At 42.4% G+C, this 13,443-nt stretch overlaps 1 protein-coding gene across 4 annotated transcripts in view; it reads right to left on the reverse strand.

Moving 5' to 3' along the window:
• LOC124124572 (serine/arginine repetitive matrix protein 2-like) overlaps window positions 1-13,443 on the reverse strand; it is a 108,399-nt gene that overhangs the window by 15,603 nt on the left and 79,353 nt on the right. For 3 of the 4 annotated variants that reach the window (XM_046487770.2, XM_046487772.2, XM_046487773.2), the window contains 4 exons: window positions 9,901-10,065; window positions 9,036-9,107; window positions 4,922-4,945; window positions 2,251-2,316 (listed from right to left, as the gene is read on the reverse strand). In XM_046487770.2, coding sequence (XP_046343726.2) covers window positions 2,251-2,316; window positions 4,922-4,945; window positions 9,036-9,107; window positions 9,901-10,065 — 327 coding nt within the window. The remainder of the gene's footprint in view (window positions 1-2,250; window positions 2,317-4,921; window positions 4,946-9,035; window positions 9,108-9,900; window positions 10,066-13,443) is intronic. The other variant, XM_046487771.2, reaches the window with a different exon arrangement.

Below are 13,443 nucleotides of genomic sequence, written 5' to 3' on the forward strand. Positions count from 1 at the left end.
GTATTATTATTTTATACAGTATTGCTTTCAATTCAATGTGATCTTGAAATGAAATATATTATTTACATTATAATGCTTAACCATTGAGATACAAGTAGATAAATGTGAGTGCAAACACACGGAGGAAACACATTCATGTTGGTGGCTGCTTGCAAACCTCTAAGACAACCTACACTCTGAGCCAGGGAGTGAATGAAGCCCCTCACACATGATACACACCCATCTGTGGAGCAGAACATCTGACAAACATTCTGACCTGTCTCTTCAAGAGCGTACAGAACACTAGATCAATCATGGTCTAAGCCCATTTGAGCAGTTGTTAATTTGCAAAGGTGCCACACAACTCTTAATTCAATGTTTAAATCTCTCATGAGAATACAAGAATACCCCAACAAGAACATATGTTACCAATCTAATTCATCATGGTTTTGAACAGAAATACCTCAATCAAATATCCAGGTTTGAAATGTTCCTGATTTATTCTGCTCCAAAGTACAGGAAAACGTTATGAGAATGTGAGGAAAGATGAGGGAGAGACCCCCACATGTCGATAAGAACGTGATGTCACAGGCCGAACTGGCCGGCCACCAGCGTGTGGGAGCTATGCTCTTCAACACTTCACTTACACACGCATTTACCTTTACTTCACCGAACAAGATTAAACTTTGTCAACTTTAAACTATGAATAAACCTTTATATTAGCCATATATTTGAATGTGAAAGACTTGTGAAATAAAATTTGTAACTTGGATATCAATAAATTTGTATGAGGTAAAATGGCCGCTTTGGGGGCTTGTGGCTGCATCAAGTGTCTGACACATCTCCAAGGCAACAGCTGCTTTAACTCTAGTTCAAACTGAGTGTTTCTTGAGTTAGCAATTTGCAAACAACCACATGTAACCATGGCAACAAAGCAACAAAAGCACATACAACTTTTCCTCATTACAGAGTGCTGCAACAAATAAAACAAAAAGAGAAATGAGGGAATCAGATGTAATGAGTGTGAATTCGGGCAATAGGAATTAAATCCAAGCACATGTTTCAAAATCCTGCAGGCATCCTCCTCCACCGCCTGGCCCCCAGCACGAAGGATGGGGGCAACAAGAGAGTGGGTCTCTTGCACTGACAGACTTCTTGGGGCCTAACACAAGTTACCTCCTACCAAAACAAAACGGGGGGTATACTTCTTGGGACCCAACACAAGTTACCTCCTTCCAAAACAAAACTGGGGGTATACTTCTTGGGACCCAACACAAGTTACCTCCTTCCAAAACAAAACTGGGGGTATACTTCTTGGGACCCAACACAAGTTACCTCCTTCCAAAACAAAACTGGGGGTATACTTCTTGGGACCCAACACAAGTTACCTCCTTCCAAAACAAAACTGGGGGTATACTTCTTGGGACCTAACACAAGTTACCTCCTACCAAAACAAAACTGGGGGTATACTTCTTGGGACCCAACACAAGTTACCTCCTACCAAAACAAAAGGGAGGTAAACTTCTTGGGACCTAAGTTTGATCAGGAAAGCACCTTGCAACCAAACACAAGGGAGGAATGCATCTTGGGACTTAAGTCAAGTTCAGGAGGGAGGGGAGGGGAGGGCACCTTGCAACCAAACGCAGAAAGGGAGGAATGCATCTTGGGAGTCAGGTTGGGAGGATGTTAGGCTGGTGAGGAGGGCCATCACCATGTTGATGCGGGGGCAGCAGATGGTGGAGGATACGATGCTACATCCCTGTGTAGTTATCAGTCTGCAGTAAGGCAGACCAACCCATTAGATGACTGGGGCAGAAAGCTGAGAGATTGTTATACAGACATTAGAGTTCTATGAAGGACACTTTTGGACAGGAAGTGCAGATTTGTTATTCAGATTTGTGACTGCAGTACAGGGTATTAGATGTCGCCTGATACATACCAATGGTTGAATATATTCAACAAAGAAACTAAAACATTGACAATCGAAAAGTTGACTTTCATGTTGTAAGACCTGGGAGGAATTTAATTGCTAGTGCCCCAAATAACAAAATAAAAAATTCAACAGAAATATGAACAAAATATTGGCCAACATTTACCACAGTGCATATAGGTACATTTTTACTTTGGGTATGTTGATGCAAGTCATACCGTATCTGTTGCCACTAAAATCCATATACTTGGGTTAACAACAGTTATGGAGACAAATGGTGAAACTGCTGGATAGTTTCTGGGCAAGTAACACAATTACAAAAGTCCAGTAATAAAGCCTACCGATCATGTTTGTGCTTTTTCGATTTCTTTTTCTTTTCTCTTCGTTCAGGAGAGCTGCTGGCTTCTCTGCAATGAAAATGCAAAAAAATCTGATAAAGGTCGACCATAGTAGCTATCAGTGTCAAGACTGTTGATGAACACCACACTCAGCAGTATTTCAGCTTTTTGATGGCGGTAAAAAAATACAGTCAAACCCCGTTGTGTCAAAGTTGAAGTGACCTACGTGAATACTTTGAGTTATCGGAGGTTCGACACAAACGAAAAGGAGGACTAAAGAAGGAATATGCAAAGACCATGCTTTTATTTCAAGACAACTGTAAGTTCGACACATCAAAGTTCAACACAATTGTTATCAAGTCTGAACCAAATGATCCAGTGATTGATATCATGAGCTCAGATCTACTACAATCAAGTAATAACCAGTATTCAGCTATTACAAACATGTTCAAGTCCTATGTACACTTGTTGTAAGGGTTGTTCTGTTTGTTTGTTGTTTAATGCCACACTCGGCAATATTCCAGCTACATGATGGTGGTCTGTAAATAATCGAGTCTGGACCAGACAATCCAGTGATTGACATCATGAGCATCGATCGGATGTTCATGGGGGCAGTTGTTCTGTGAAGCTAAGGAGCAAGTGATTGTGACACAATATGACATGCAGATAATTACAAATTGAAATTATTAATACTGTGTCAAATAATATTTTACTATGAATAGAGTGATAAAAACAGTTTCACTCAAAGTCCGAACAAAAACTTCCACTAAATTGACATACTCATTACTCCAACGTGACTAGCTGGGACTTGACCTCAGGTCATTCCACAACAAACATTGTCTTTGTGCAACTCTACTCAGACACCATGCATCCCACTTCCATGAGCTATGGATGCTTCTTGTGATGTCATTGTTGACAGTATCGACACACAACATGCACATGGTTGATCTTTCAGGTAAACTGTCTGTGTCTATCATCCAGAACACAGAAACTGTCGTTGTGATGTCATTGTTGACAGTATCGACACACAACATGCACATGGTTGCTCTTTCAGGTAAACTGTCTGTGTCTATCATCCAGCACACAGAAACTGTCGTTGTGATGTCAATGTTGACAGTATCGACACACAACATGCACATGGTTGATCTTTCAGGTAAACTGTCTGTGTCTATCATCCAGCACACAGAAACTGTCGTTGTGATGTCAATGTTGACAGTATCGACACACAACATGCTCATGGTTGATCTTTCAGGTAAACTGTCTGTGTCTATCATCCAGCACACAGAAACTGTCGTTGTGATGTCAATGTTGACAGTATCGACACACAACATGCACATGGTTGATCTTTCAGGTAAACTGTCTGTGTCTATCATCCAGCACACAGAAACTGTCGTTGTGATGTCAATGTTGACAGTATCGACACACAACATGCACATGGTTGATCTTTCAGGTAAACTGTCTGTGTCTATCATCCAGCACACAGAAACTGTCGTTGTGATGTCAATGTTGACAGTATCGACACACAACATGCACATGGTTGATCTTTCAGGTAAACTGTCTGTGTCTATCATCCAGCACACAGAAAATGTCGTTGTGATGTCAATGTTGACAGTATCGACACACAACATGCACATGGTTGATCTTTCAGGTAAACTGTCTGTGTCTATCATCCAGCACACAGAAACTGTTCCTGAACTGTCAACTTCCAGATAGTTGCACAGCTGTCCCTAATCAAGACTGAGTGAGTGAGTGAGTGAGTGAGTGAGTGAGTGAGTGAGTGAGTGAGTGAGTGAGTGAGTGAGTGAGTGAGTGAGTGAGTGAGTGAGTGAGTGAGTTTGGTTTAAATAGGAAAGAAAATACAGGTGGCTGTGACATCCTCCTCAAGTTAAACATCAAATGTTGAAGGTGTCCCTAGAATAGCACAGACTCCTCCGACCATCATTACTTTATGACACTGGGTATGGAGCAGTGAGTATGGATTCTATATGCCAATTTTAGCAACATTCCAGCAATATTACGTCAGGGGACACCAGAAATGGGCTTAACACATTGCACCCATGTGGGAGCCCATGTGGGGCTTTCGGCGTGACAAGCGAATGCTTTAATACCAGGCAACCCCACCTCCCTGGGTAGGCAGCAGACAATCCAAGCTTCATAACCAGATCAAATCTGGGATCATGGTCACAAGATCCTTGTGTGTCTAAGGGTCGTAACTCTGTATGTATTGATGGTTGATGGAGTGTTAGTGTATATCAAGCCATGAAGTGATGACAATACCAACATTACAACATTCAAGCAACAACTCATGCTCTTTCAAACAATTCATGCCTTTCACAGAGATTATTGCAAACTTGATTCTACTGGACCAAAAACTAATGTCAGTGTTAGAGATACATACATATATCGAGATACCGAGAAGCAGCCAGTAGAGATAAAAGTGACACCCCCCCCCAATCCTTAAACTACAGTGCCCTGCATTCCACGTTGCCACGGTGAGGACGCCACCACTGAACTAGAGAACATGCACCTGGCTGTTAGGAAGAGCACTGACAAAGATGGGTATGTGAACACCAAGACCAAGATCGGCTCAGAACTGTGTTGACAGAACAACTAAGCAAGGTTTGTTCAGTGGATGCATCATATGGATTCCGCAAGCTACTACACCAAGCCTTACCTGCTTCCGTCTCGATGTTTTTTGCTTAGGAAGATAAACATAACATTATTAAAGCTTTTCACTACTTTGAACTACTCGGCTCATTACAGGGAATATACAGCAGGATACAAATATTGGAGGACAGGGATATGGTCTGGAGATCTCCTGTCAATGACCAGTAGCAGCCCATTACTTGAGTTGACAGTAAGATGCTCAATGCCCTGTTTAGCAAGACCACCGCCATGTCACAGTTCAATGTAAGCAATGAGAATCAGACACAGCTCAGGTTGATTGTGTAAATACCACAGCTTGAAGTGGGTTGTCCTTAGTATCAACTATCCACGTGGTGGCACGTGGTCTTGTGCACAGCACACAGAAACAAATCAGGTGAAGTTAAGCGACGATGGTCGCAGAGAGTCCTTGGATGTGTGACCGCATTTTGGCAGTTTGGCTCCTGAGAGTATCTAGGGTTTCGGTCCTGCACGACACTGAAGCACATGTAACACATGTGGTGTCTCCTTGGGCACGTGACTTTGTTTGAAATGTGCCTCTGTTCACCCAGCAGTGAATGGGTAAACGGTAGGATGAGATGGCAATGTGGTTGTTCACCTTCTAGCACCTAACGGGAAGCTGGGGTTAGGATGAGATGGTAATGTGGTTGTTCACCTTCTAGCACCTAACGGGCAGCTGGGGTTAGGATGAGATGGCAATGTGGTTGTTCACCTTCTAGCACCTAACGGGCAGCTGGGGTTAGGATGAGATGGCAATGTGGTTGTTCACCTTCTAGCACGTAACGGGCAGCTGGGGTTAGGATGAGATGGCAATGTGGTTGTAAACCTTCTAGCACCTAACGGGCAGCTGGGGTTAGGATGAGATGGCAATGTGGTTGTAAACCTTCTAGCACCTAACGGGCAGCTGGGGTTAGGATGAGATGGTAATGTGGTTGTTCACCTTCTAGCACCTAACGGGCAGCTGGGGTTAGGATGAGATGGCAATGTGGTTGTTCACCTTCTAGCACGTAACAGGCAGCTGGGGTTAGGATGAGATGGCAATGTGGTTGTAAACCTTCTAGCACCTAACGGGCAGCTGGGGTTAGGATGAGATGGCAATGTGGTTGTTCACCTTCTAGCACCTAACGGGCAGCTGGGGTTAGGATGAGATGGCAATGTGGTTGTTCACCTTCTAGCACCTAACGGGCAGCTGGGGTTAGGATGAGATGGCAATGTGGTTGTTCACCTTCTAGCACCTAACGGGCAGCTGGGGTTAGGATGAGATGGTAATGTGGTTGTTCACCTTCTAGCACGTAACGGGCAGCTGGGGTTAGGATGAGATGGCAATGTGGTTGTAAACCTTCTAGCACCTAACGGGCAGCTGGGGTTAGGATGAGATGGCAATGTGGTTGTAAACCTTCTAGCACCTAACGGGCAGCTGGGGTTAGGATGAGATGGCAATGTGGTTGTAAACCTTCTAGCACCTAACGGGAAGCTGGGGTTAGGATGAGATGGCAATGTGGTTGTAAACCTTCTAGCACCTAACGGGAAGCTGGGGTTAGGATGAGATGGCAATGTGGTTGTTCACCTTCTAGCACCTAACGGGCAGCTGGGGTTAGGATGAGATGGCAATGTGGTTGTTCACCTTCTAGCACCTAACAGGCAGCTGGGGTTAGGATGAGATGGCAATGTGGTTGTTAACCTTCTAGCACCTAACGGGCAGCTAGGGTTGTTTTCTCCCAGGGCAGCTTAGAATGATTTATTGACAAGAAGTCTTGCTTGACAACGGTATAAGGATCTGTACCGAAACGTCGCTTTTCACAGTATTAAAGAAGTTGTTCTCCATAAAATTGTGTCTACCTAGCTGAGAATGATTGTTGAGTGCACACTTATCCAGTGACCAGGGTAAGAAGTTTTTTGAGCATGCCCCTGTGTGGAGTGGAAATAAGCACAACATTATTATTATTATTATCCAGATACTATTGGCAGGGATTGACTTAGGCTGCGATTTCGCGATATTCTCCCATAGTTTTCATAGATACAGCATCAACATTCATTTGGTGAGATTGAAATCACATCTTTCAACAGATTCATCTGCATTGACACTTCATTTTCTCATACAAAAATATAAATGTTGTATTGCTTGAATAAAATTGTCTACCGTACCGGGAAAAAAAAAGATCAATAAAAAACTTACACAATGGTTTATTCAATCATCAAAAGTTGTCAATGGCATCACTGCATTCTACCTCTTACTGTGCATAACCGATTCCTATAATGCAGCAGCTAGATGGTGGGGCTGACAACATTGTTGAACCCTGATTGGTAAAACGAGTGTTTGTTTTTTCATCATAAGCACTTTGGTGGCTCACAAAATTCTTATTTCGTTTGAAACAGTGGTCTACAACACCCAAGTTATTCAACATATATTTTGTCACTTAATTCCTAGCAGAAATCAAGATGTAAATGTATGTACATCCGTGCAGAAATCAAGAGTTTAAAAAAAAGAAAAAAAAGCGGGTAAAGTTTCTAAACACAAGCAAATTTCAATATTGGAATGACAAAACAAAACCTTAATGGAAATACCTCCAACTTTTTCTCCATAAAAATAGGTACATATTTCAGATCACAGACGATCGATCGTATTTTAGATTATATTCGCCAAGCCTTTAGACAAGACGGTACTGGTGCTAGATTTTTCACGAACGTACCCTCGTGCAAGAATGGCCACTGTACGTGAATTACAAATATTTAACTATTTCTAGTGGCCAACAGCAAGTTAAATTCGGAGAATTCAGAATACCTTGGTTCCCTGCTTTGTCCATAAATATTTAAAAATATGACTCATAAACAAACATCGAGAACGTCAACAGTGTTTCCAACTTCCAGTTATGTCTCAGCCACAGAGGGTCTACAGCTAGGATAAGGCGGCCGTAGCCCCCAAGAGTCAACAGATTCCTGCGGCGGCCACAGAGGATCTACAGCTAGGATACGGCGGCCGTAGCCCCCCGAAACCAACAGGTTCCTGCGGCCGCCACAGAGGATCTACAGCTAGGATACGGCGGCCGTAGCTCCCCAACATCAACAGGTACCTGCGGCCGCCACAGAGGATCTACAGCTAGGATACGGCGGCCGTAGCTCCCCAAAGTCAACAGATACCTGCGGCGGCCACATTGGATCTGCAGTGGCCTCAGGGTCACCCTAGGGCGTGTCCCTTTCTTCAACAGGCTGTGGCATTATAGGGCACAGTTATAACTTTTTTAATTTCTATGTTGGTCATAGCAATTAGACACGCCGTAGCCATACTGTAGGGGGGTTCCATGGCGACCATACTCCGGGTGTACGGTGGCCTTGTGTTTGCCGTGCGTCTGCCCACGGGTCTTATGAATTACATTTGACTTTTGCTGACCTAGTGTCTCCTTGGTATTTGTCAAAAACCTACGGCCACCACAGGGATGCCCTAAGGCGACCGTGCGTCGGAATGTACATACGAATTACAAGAAACAATAACTAGACAACGAAGTCATCTATATCCCCCGCCCATTTTAACACGTTATGAAACGTAGAAAAAATATAATATTACTAAATAGCAAAAGGCACAACTTCAGTAGGTGACTGATAGATTTGCCAAGTTTCGATCAAATACACTGAATTGTTTTTGAGTTCTGCCGCAGAAAAGGAAATGATTATGGACAGACGGACGGACGGACGGATGGAGAGACAGACTGGCTGGGGGGGGGGGGGGGGGGGGGGGGGGGGAGAAATTACATAAATAGTCATGTAATTTCTCCTGAAGAATACAGACAATGAACAGAAATATGAATACTATTTTATTAAATACTAATGTATTGTATTTAAATATTTGCAGTGAAATAATTAATGTTTCAAAATAGGATATCCGCAGACATATCTATATAAGCTAGTAACATTAATCGCAACATAAGTCAAGTCACAAATACAAAAAATCAAATACAGTTTCCTCCGTGTGAAAATAAAACATTTCTGAAAATTTGCAAAATCTCATCTCACTCCTAAAATTTAAGGGTACAAATTTCCAGGACAATCCCTGTAACGGTTCATAGTTGATCAATACCCTATGAAGATTCACAATGGCTGATAATCAAACAAATATCTTTGCAACTTACCGAGATTTCTTCTTCTTCTTTTTGGGAGGAGGGGACGGAGATCTTTCTTCTGAATCAGAGCTTTCTACAGTCCTGTAATCACAATGTAACACATCAGGCATTGGAAATACATTCTTCAGAATAACAGACAAATGATCAGGAATTCCAATATCACACACGACATAAACAATCAGTGTCACACACGACATAATCAATCAGTGTCACACACGACATAAACAATCAGTGTCACACACAACATAAACATTCAGTGTCACACACGACATAAACAAACAGTGTCACACACGACATAAACAAACAGTGTCACACACGACATAAACAATCAGTGTCACACACAACATAAACAATCAGTGTCACACACGACATAAACATTCAGTGTCAGACACGACATAAACATTCAGTGTCACACACAACATAAACATTTATCTCATACCCAGTATATAACAAGAAAGGAAAGGGTTTGTCTCTGACCAAGCATATAACAAGATGGGAAAGGGTTTATCACATACCCAGTATAAACAAGATGGAAAAGGGTTTGTCTCTGGCCAAGCATATAACAGTATGTAACAAGATGGGAAAGGGTTTATCTCATTCCCAGTATGTCACAAGATGGGAAAGGGTTTCTCTTTGGCCAAGTATATAACAAGATGGGAAAGGGTTTGTCTTTGGCCAAGCATATAACAAGATGGGAAAGGGTTTATCTCATACCCAGTATATAACAAGATGGGAAAGGGTTTATCTCATACCCAGTATGTAACAAGATGGGAAAGTGGGAAAGGGTTTATCTCATACCCAGTATGTAACAAGATGGGAAAGGGTTACCAGTGGCTTATTACTTTATGATTATATGACAAAGAATGTTCCTCACGAGTATTTCCTTTGTGCCATGGCAAGCGCTTTGGCAGCTTCTTCCTTGGCCTTACGGTTGGGGTCGAAGGCACTCCCCTCAACATAGTCCCCCAGGCCAAAGGCATCTCGCAGTTTGGCATTCTTCTCATGGTTGGCCTCGGCCAGCTGATGTGTCTCCTTCGCTCTGAAATACAACAGCAACAATAAGACACATGTGACACATGTGACACTAGAAACACAAAACACTGCCGATCAAACATTGCACCTGAAGATAAAAACTGAAGATCAAACACTGCACCTGAAGATAAAAACTGAAGATCAAACAGTGCACCTAAGATCAAACAGTGCACCTAAGATCAAACAGCGCACCTAAGATCAAACTCTGCACCTAAGATCAAACACTGTGGTAGGGTAGGGCTGCAGTCATACAGAATGGAACAACTATGCATCCATTTACAAAATGCTTAATGTTATGCAAAATATCTTTATTGACTGTGATCAATGAGTGTCTTCAAGAAGATGGATATGTTATATAAGGTGATGTTATCATGCAGGTGATGATCATCTGGTCAATAGTATCAGTAGAAGATCAACAACACACACCTGATTGCTGTCTCTATGATGAAATGCTGAATTCACAAAAAAATTCCTATTTCTTAATCTACCAATTAACCTCCTAAAGCATGTTTCCAAACATGTCATATGTCAGCTGATTTTGGATAGAAGAGGCAGTCACATCTGGAGAGATTAGGACCAAAAAATGTTTCTTGTTACGCATTTTTACACAATTCTTCACACGCACATAGAGAATCTCAACTGAGTGTCTTTTGATATCAAATATATCAACATGAGTTGATAAAAGTGGAAACACTCCCAGACTTGCCGAGGAGTTTTTTCACTTTTATCAACAAAACACTCGGGTAAGATTTTATTTATCATCCAACATCATTCTTCCATTTTTTTCAATAAAAAGCAGTGTCTTAAGTGTAAAACAATACTGCTAACAGCTTCAGTAGCAGAGCCATTAGTGATGTCATTTGATTGTGACATCATGGTAACCAATGACGTCATAAAGGTTTGCAAAGCATTGTGATGTAATTTCATTGCAGCGATATTGATCTCACACAAGTGATATCTCCTGTTGGAGCCCGTTTTGGATGATAAGTGTATGTTACAGACGCGAGTTGTTAGCTGATCAGTTGGGTACAACCAGTGACATTCAATCGTCAACTAAGAAGTATCCAGAACCACTCTCTGCAACATTTCAATTCGACTTTTACAATCACCCCCCTGGCACCCACATTACGGACCGTCCACTGGGCGGGGAAATGGGCAATCTGGGCCGCAGAGACCCGACACATGCACTCACCCTTATTACCTCACACACACACAGAACATCTCCACACTGCTACTGTACAGAAGAAGCTGTTGTGTCAGGGCTGTCTCACTGAATTGTGTCTGAGTAGAAGTAGGTTCCTGGACAATAAACCACACTCTGGCCATTACCTACTTAAACTGTCTCCGCTGTGACTTAGTGACTGAGCAGCTTTCATATACTCTGGGACTGACTGACTGACTGACTGACTGACTGACTGACTGACTGACTGATATTCCTGTTATATGACGGCGACCTTTACTTTGTTTGGTTGTTTGTTGTTTAACACAGCACTCAGCAATAATCTCGCTATATAAAGTTGACCTTCTCTTTGTTTGTTTGTTTGTTGTTTAATGCAGCACTCAGCAATAATCTCGCTATATAAAGTTGACCTTCTCTTTGTTTGTTTGTTTGTTGTTTAATGCAGCACTCAGCAATAATCTCGCTATATAAAGTTGTCCTTCTCTTTGTTTGTTTGTTGTTTAATGAAGCACTCAGCAATTGTCCCGCTATATGCCGGCATCCTTCACTTTTGAGTTTCACTGTGCCTTTGATCACCATCCCAGTAGTTTCAATATCCAAGGCAAAATTTGTTTCGCTTCACAATTGATAAACTTCTTTGGAAAGTATTCATGGAAGAGCAACCCACTCACTGACCGAGTGAGCATCAATCGATTCACTCCGTGAGCATGATAGAACGAACCCTGTGACTGATAGCCAACCATCTGTGAAGGGAAATAAATCTTCACTGGATTCAAACAATTGCTTAAAAACTTAATATCGGTTAAATTTCGGTTTTCATGAAATTTTTCAAAGTTACAAACAAGCGGGAGCCCAATTTCATTAAAATCAGATCTTAGTTCTCGCAACCGCTAAACAAAGATCTGAGGACATCCCATTACGGGTCACGTCAGACCGACCTTGCACGAACTTTGACGACCAATGGAATGACCAATCAGAAGGCAGCTTTCTCGTGCTTTACGGCACAAATTTCAAATTGGCGACTAAGCTTCGAAACATATTTTGGCAAATTCTCTATTACAAATTTGAAACCGGAACAAAAGAACATTCTGGATTGGCTAATAGATGGTCTAGATTGTATGGATTCAGTCGTTTAAACCCGTAACTATCGTTTGGAGTTAAAGTTTTCGAAGTTGCATGATTAGAAATCACATTCCGACTGACACTTTCATAATCTGGTAAGCGACGCTCTGATTGGTCGGATGAAAGGTCGTTCTGACGTGACCCCTAATGGGATGTCCTCAGATCTTTGTTTAGCGATAGCGAGAACTGAGGTCTGATTTTAATGAGATTGGCGGGAGCCATTCTCCGACATACCTACCCCATCTGATTGAAAGTAGTGCACATTGAAAGTAGTGCACATTGGAAGCAGTGCACATTGAAAGTAGTGCACATTGGAAGTAAGGCAATCTCATTCTTGGGATCCAGTTTCTCTCATCCCATTAGACACCACTGCATTATTCCCCTTGATCTACTAAAACATGTCATCAACATACCCCGGGACACACACCAAGTGACAAAGCAAACAAGACAAATGTCCTTTCTGACATCAATACAAGATCAGCTTACTGATGTGACACACTGACTGTCATTGGAGTACACTGCATAAATATCCACACTGTGTGACATGGCATGTCGCAGGAGGTTTATTTCTTTTTATAATTGTGACCACATCATGAAGCTGACAGGGAGGTTGTGACCACATCATGACACCGACAGGGAGGTTGTGACCACATCATGAAGCCGACAGGGAGGTTGTGACCACATCATGACACCGACAGGGAGGTTGTGACCACATCATGACACCGACAGGGAGGTTGTGATGACAGGGACGTTGTGATGACAGGGAGGTTGTGACCACATCATGAAGCCGACAGGGAGGTTGTGACCACATCATGACACCGACAGGGACGTTCGCTCCCACGGTGGAGCTTCTGCAACTGCACGTGTCCTCTACAAGAGCCAGGGGCTGGTCCACATAGAGAAGTAAACTCTGAGACGATCGTAAGGAGAATATTTGAACACAAACTGACAACAGTCATAGCACTAAGACGATTGTAAGGACAATACTTAACACTGACTCGTGACAGTTGTAGTGCTAAGACGACTGTAAAGCCTATTCTTTGATGCTGAATTATGACAGTCGTTAGGCTAAAATCACTTTGT

Source organism: Haliotis rufescens, unplaced genomic scaffold, assembly GCF_023055435.1.
Source record: "Haliotis rufescens isolate VD_foot unplaced genomic scaffold, xgHalRufe1.0.p SCAF_15, whole genome shotgun sequence".
NCBI lineage: Eukaryota > Metazoa > Mollusca > Gastropoda > Lepetellida > Haliotidae > Haliotis > Haliotis rufescens.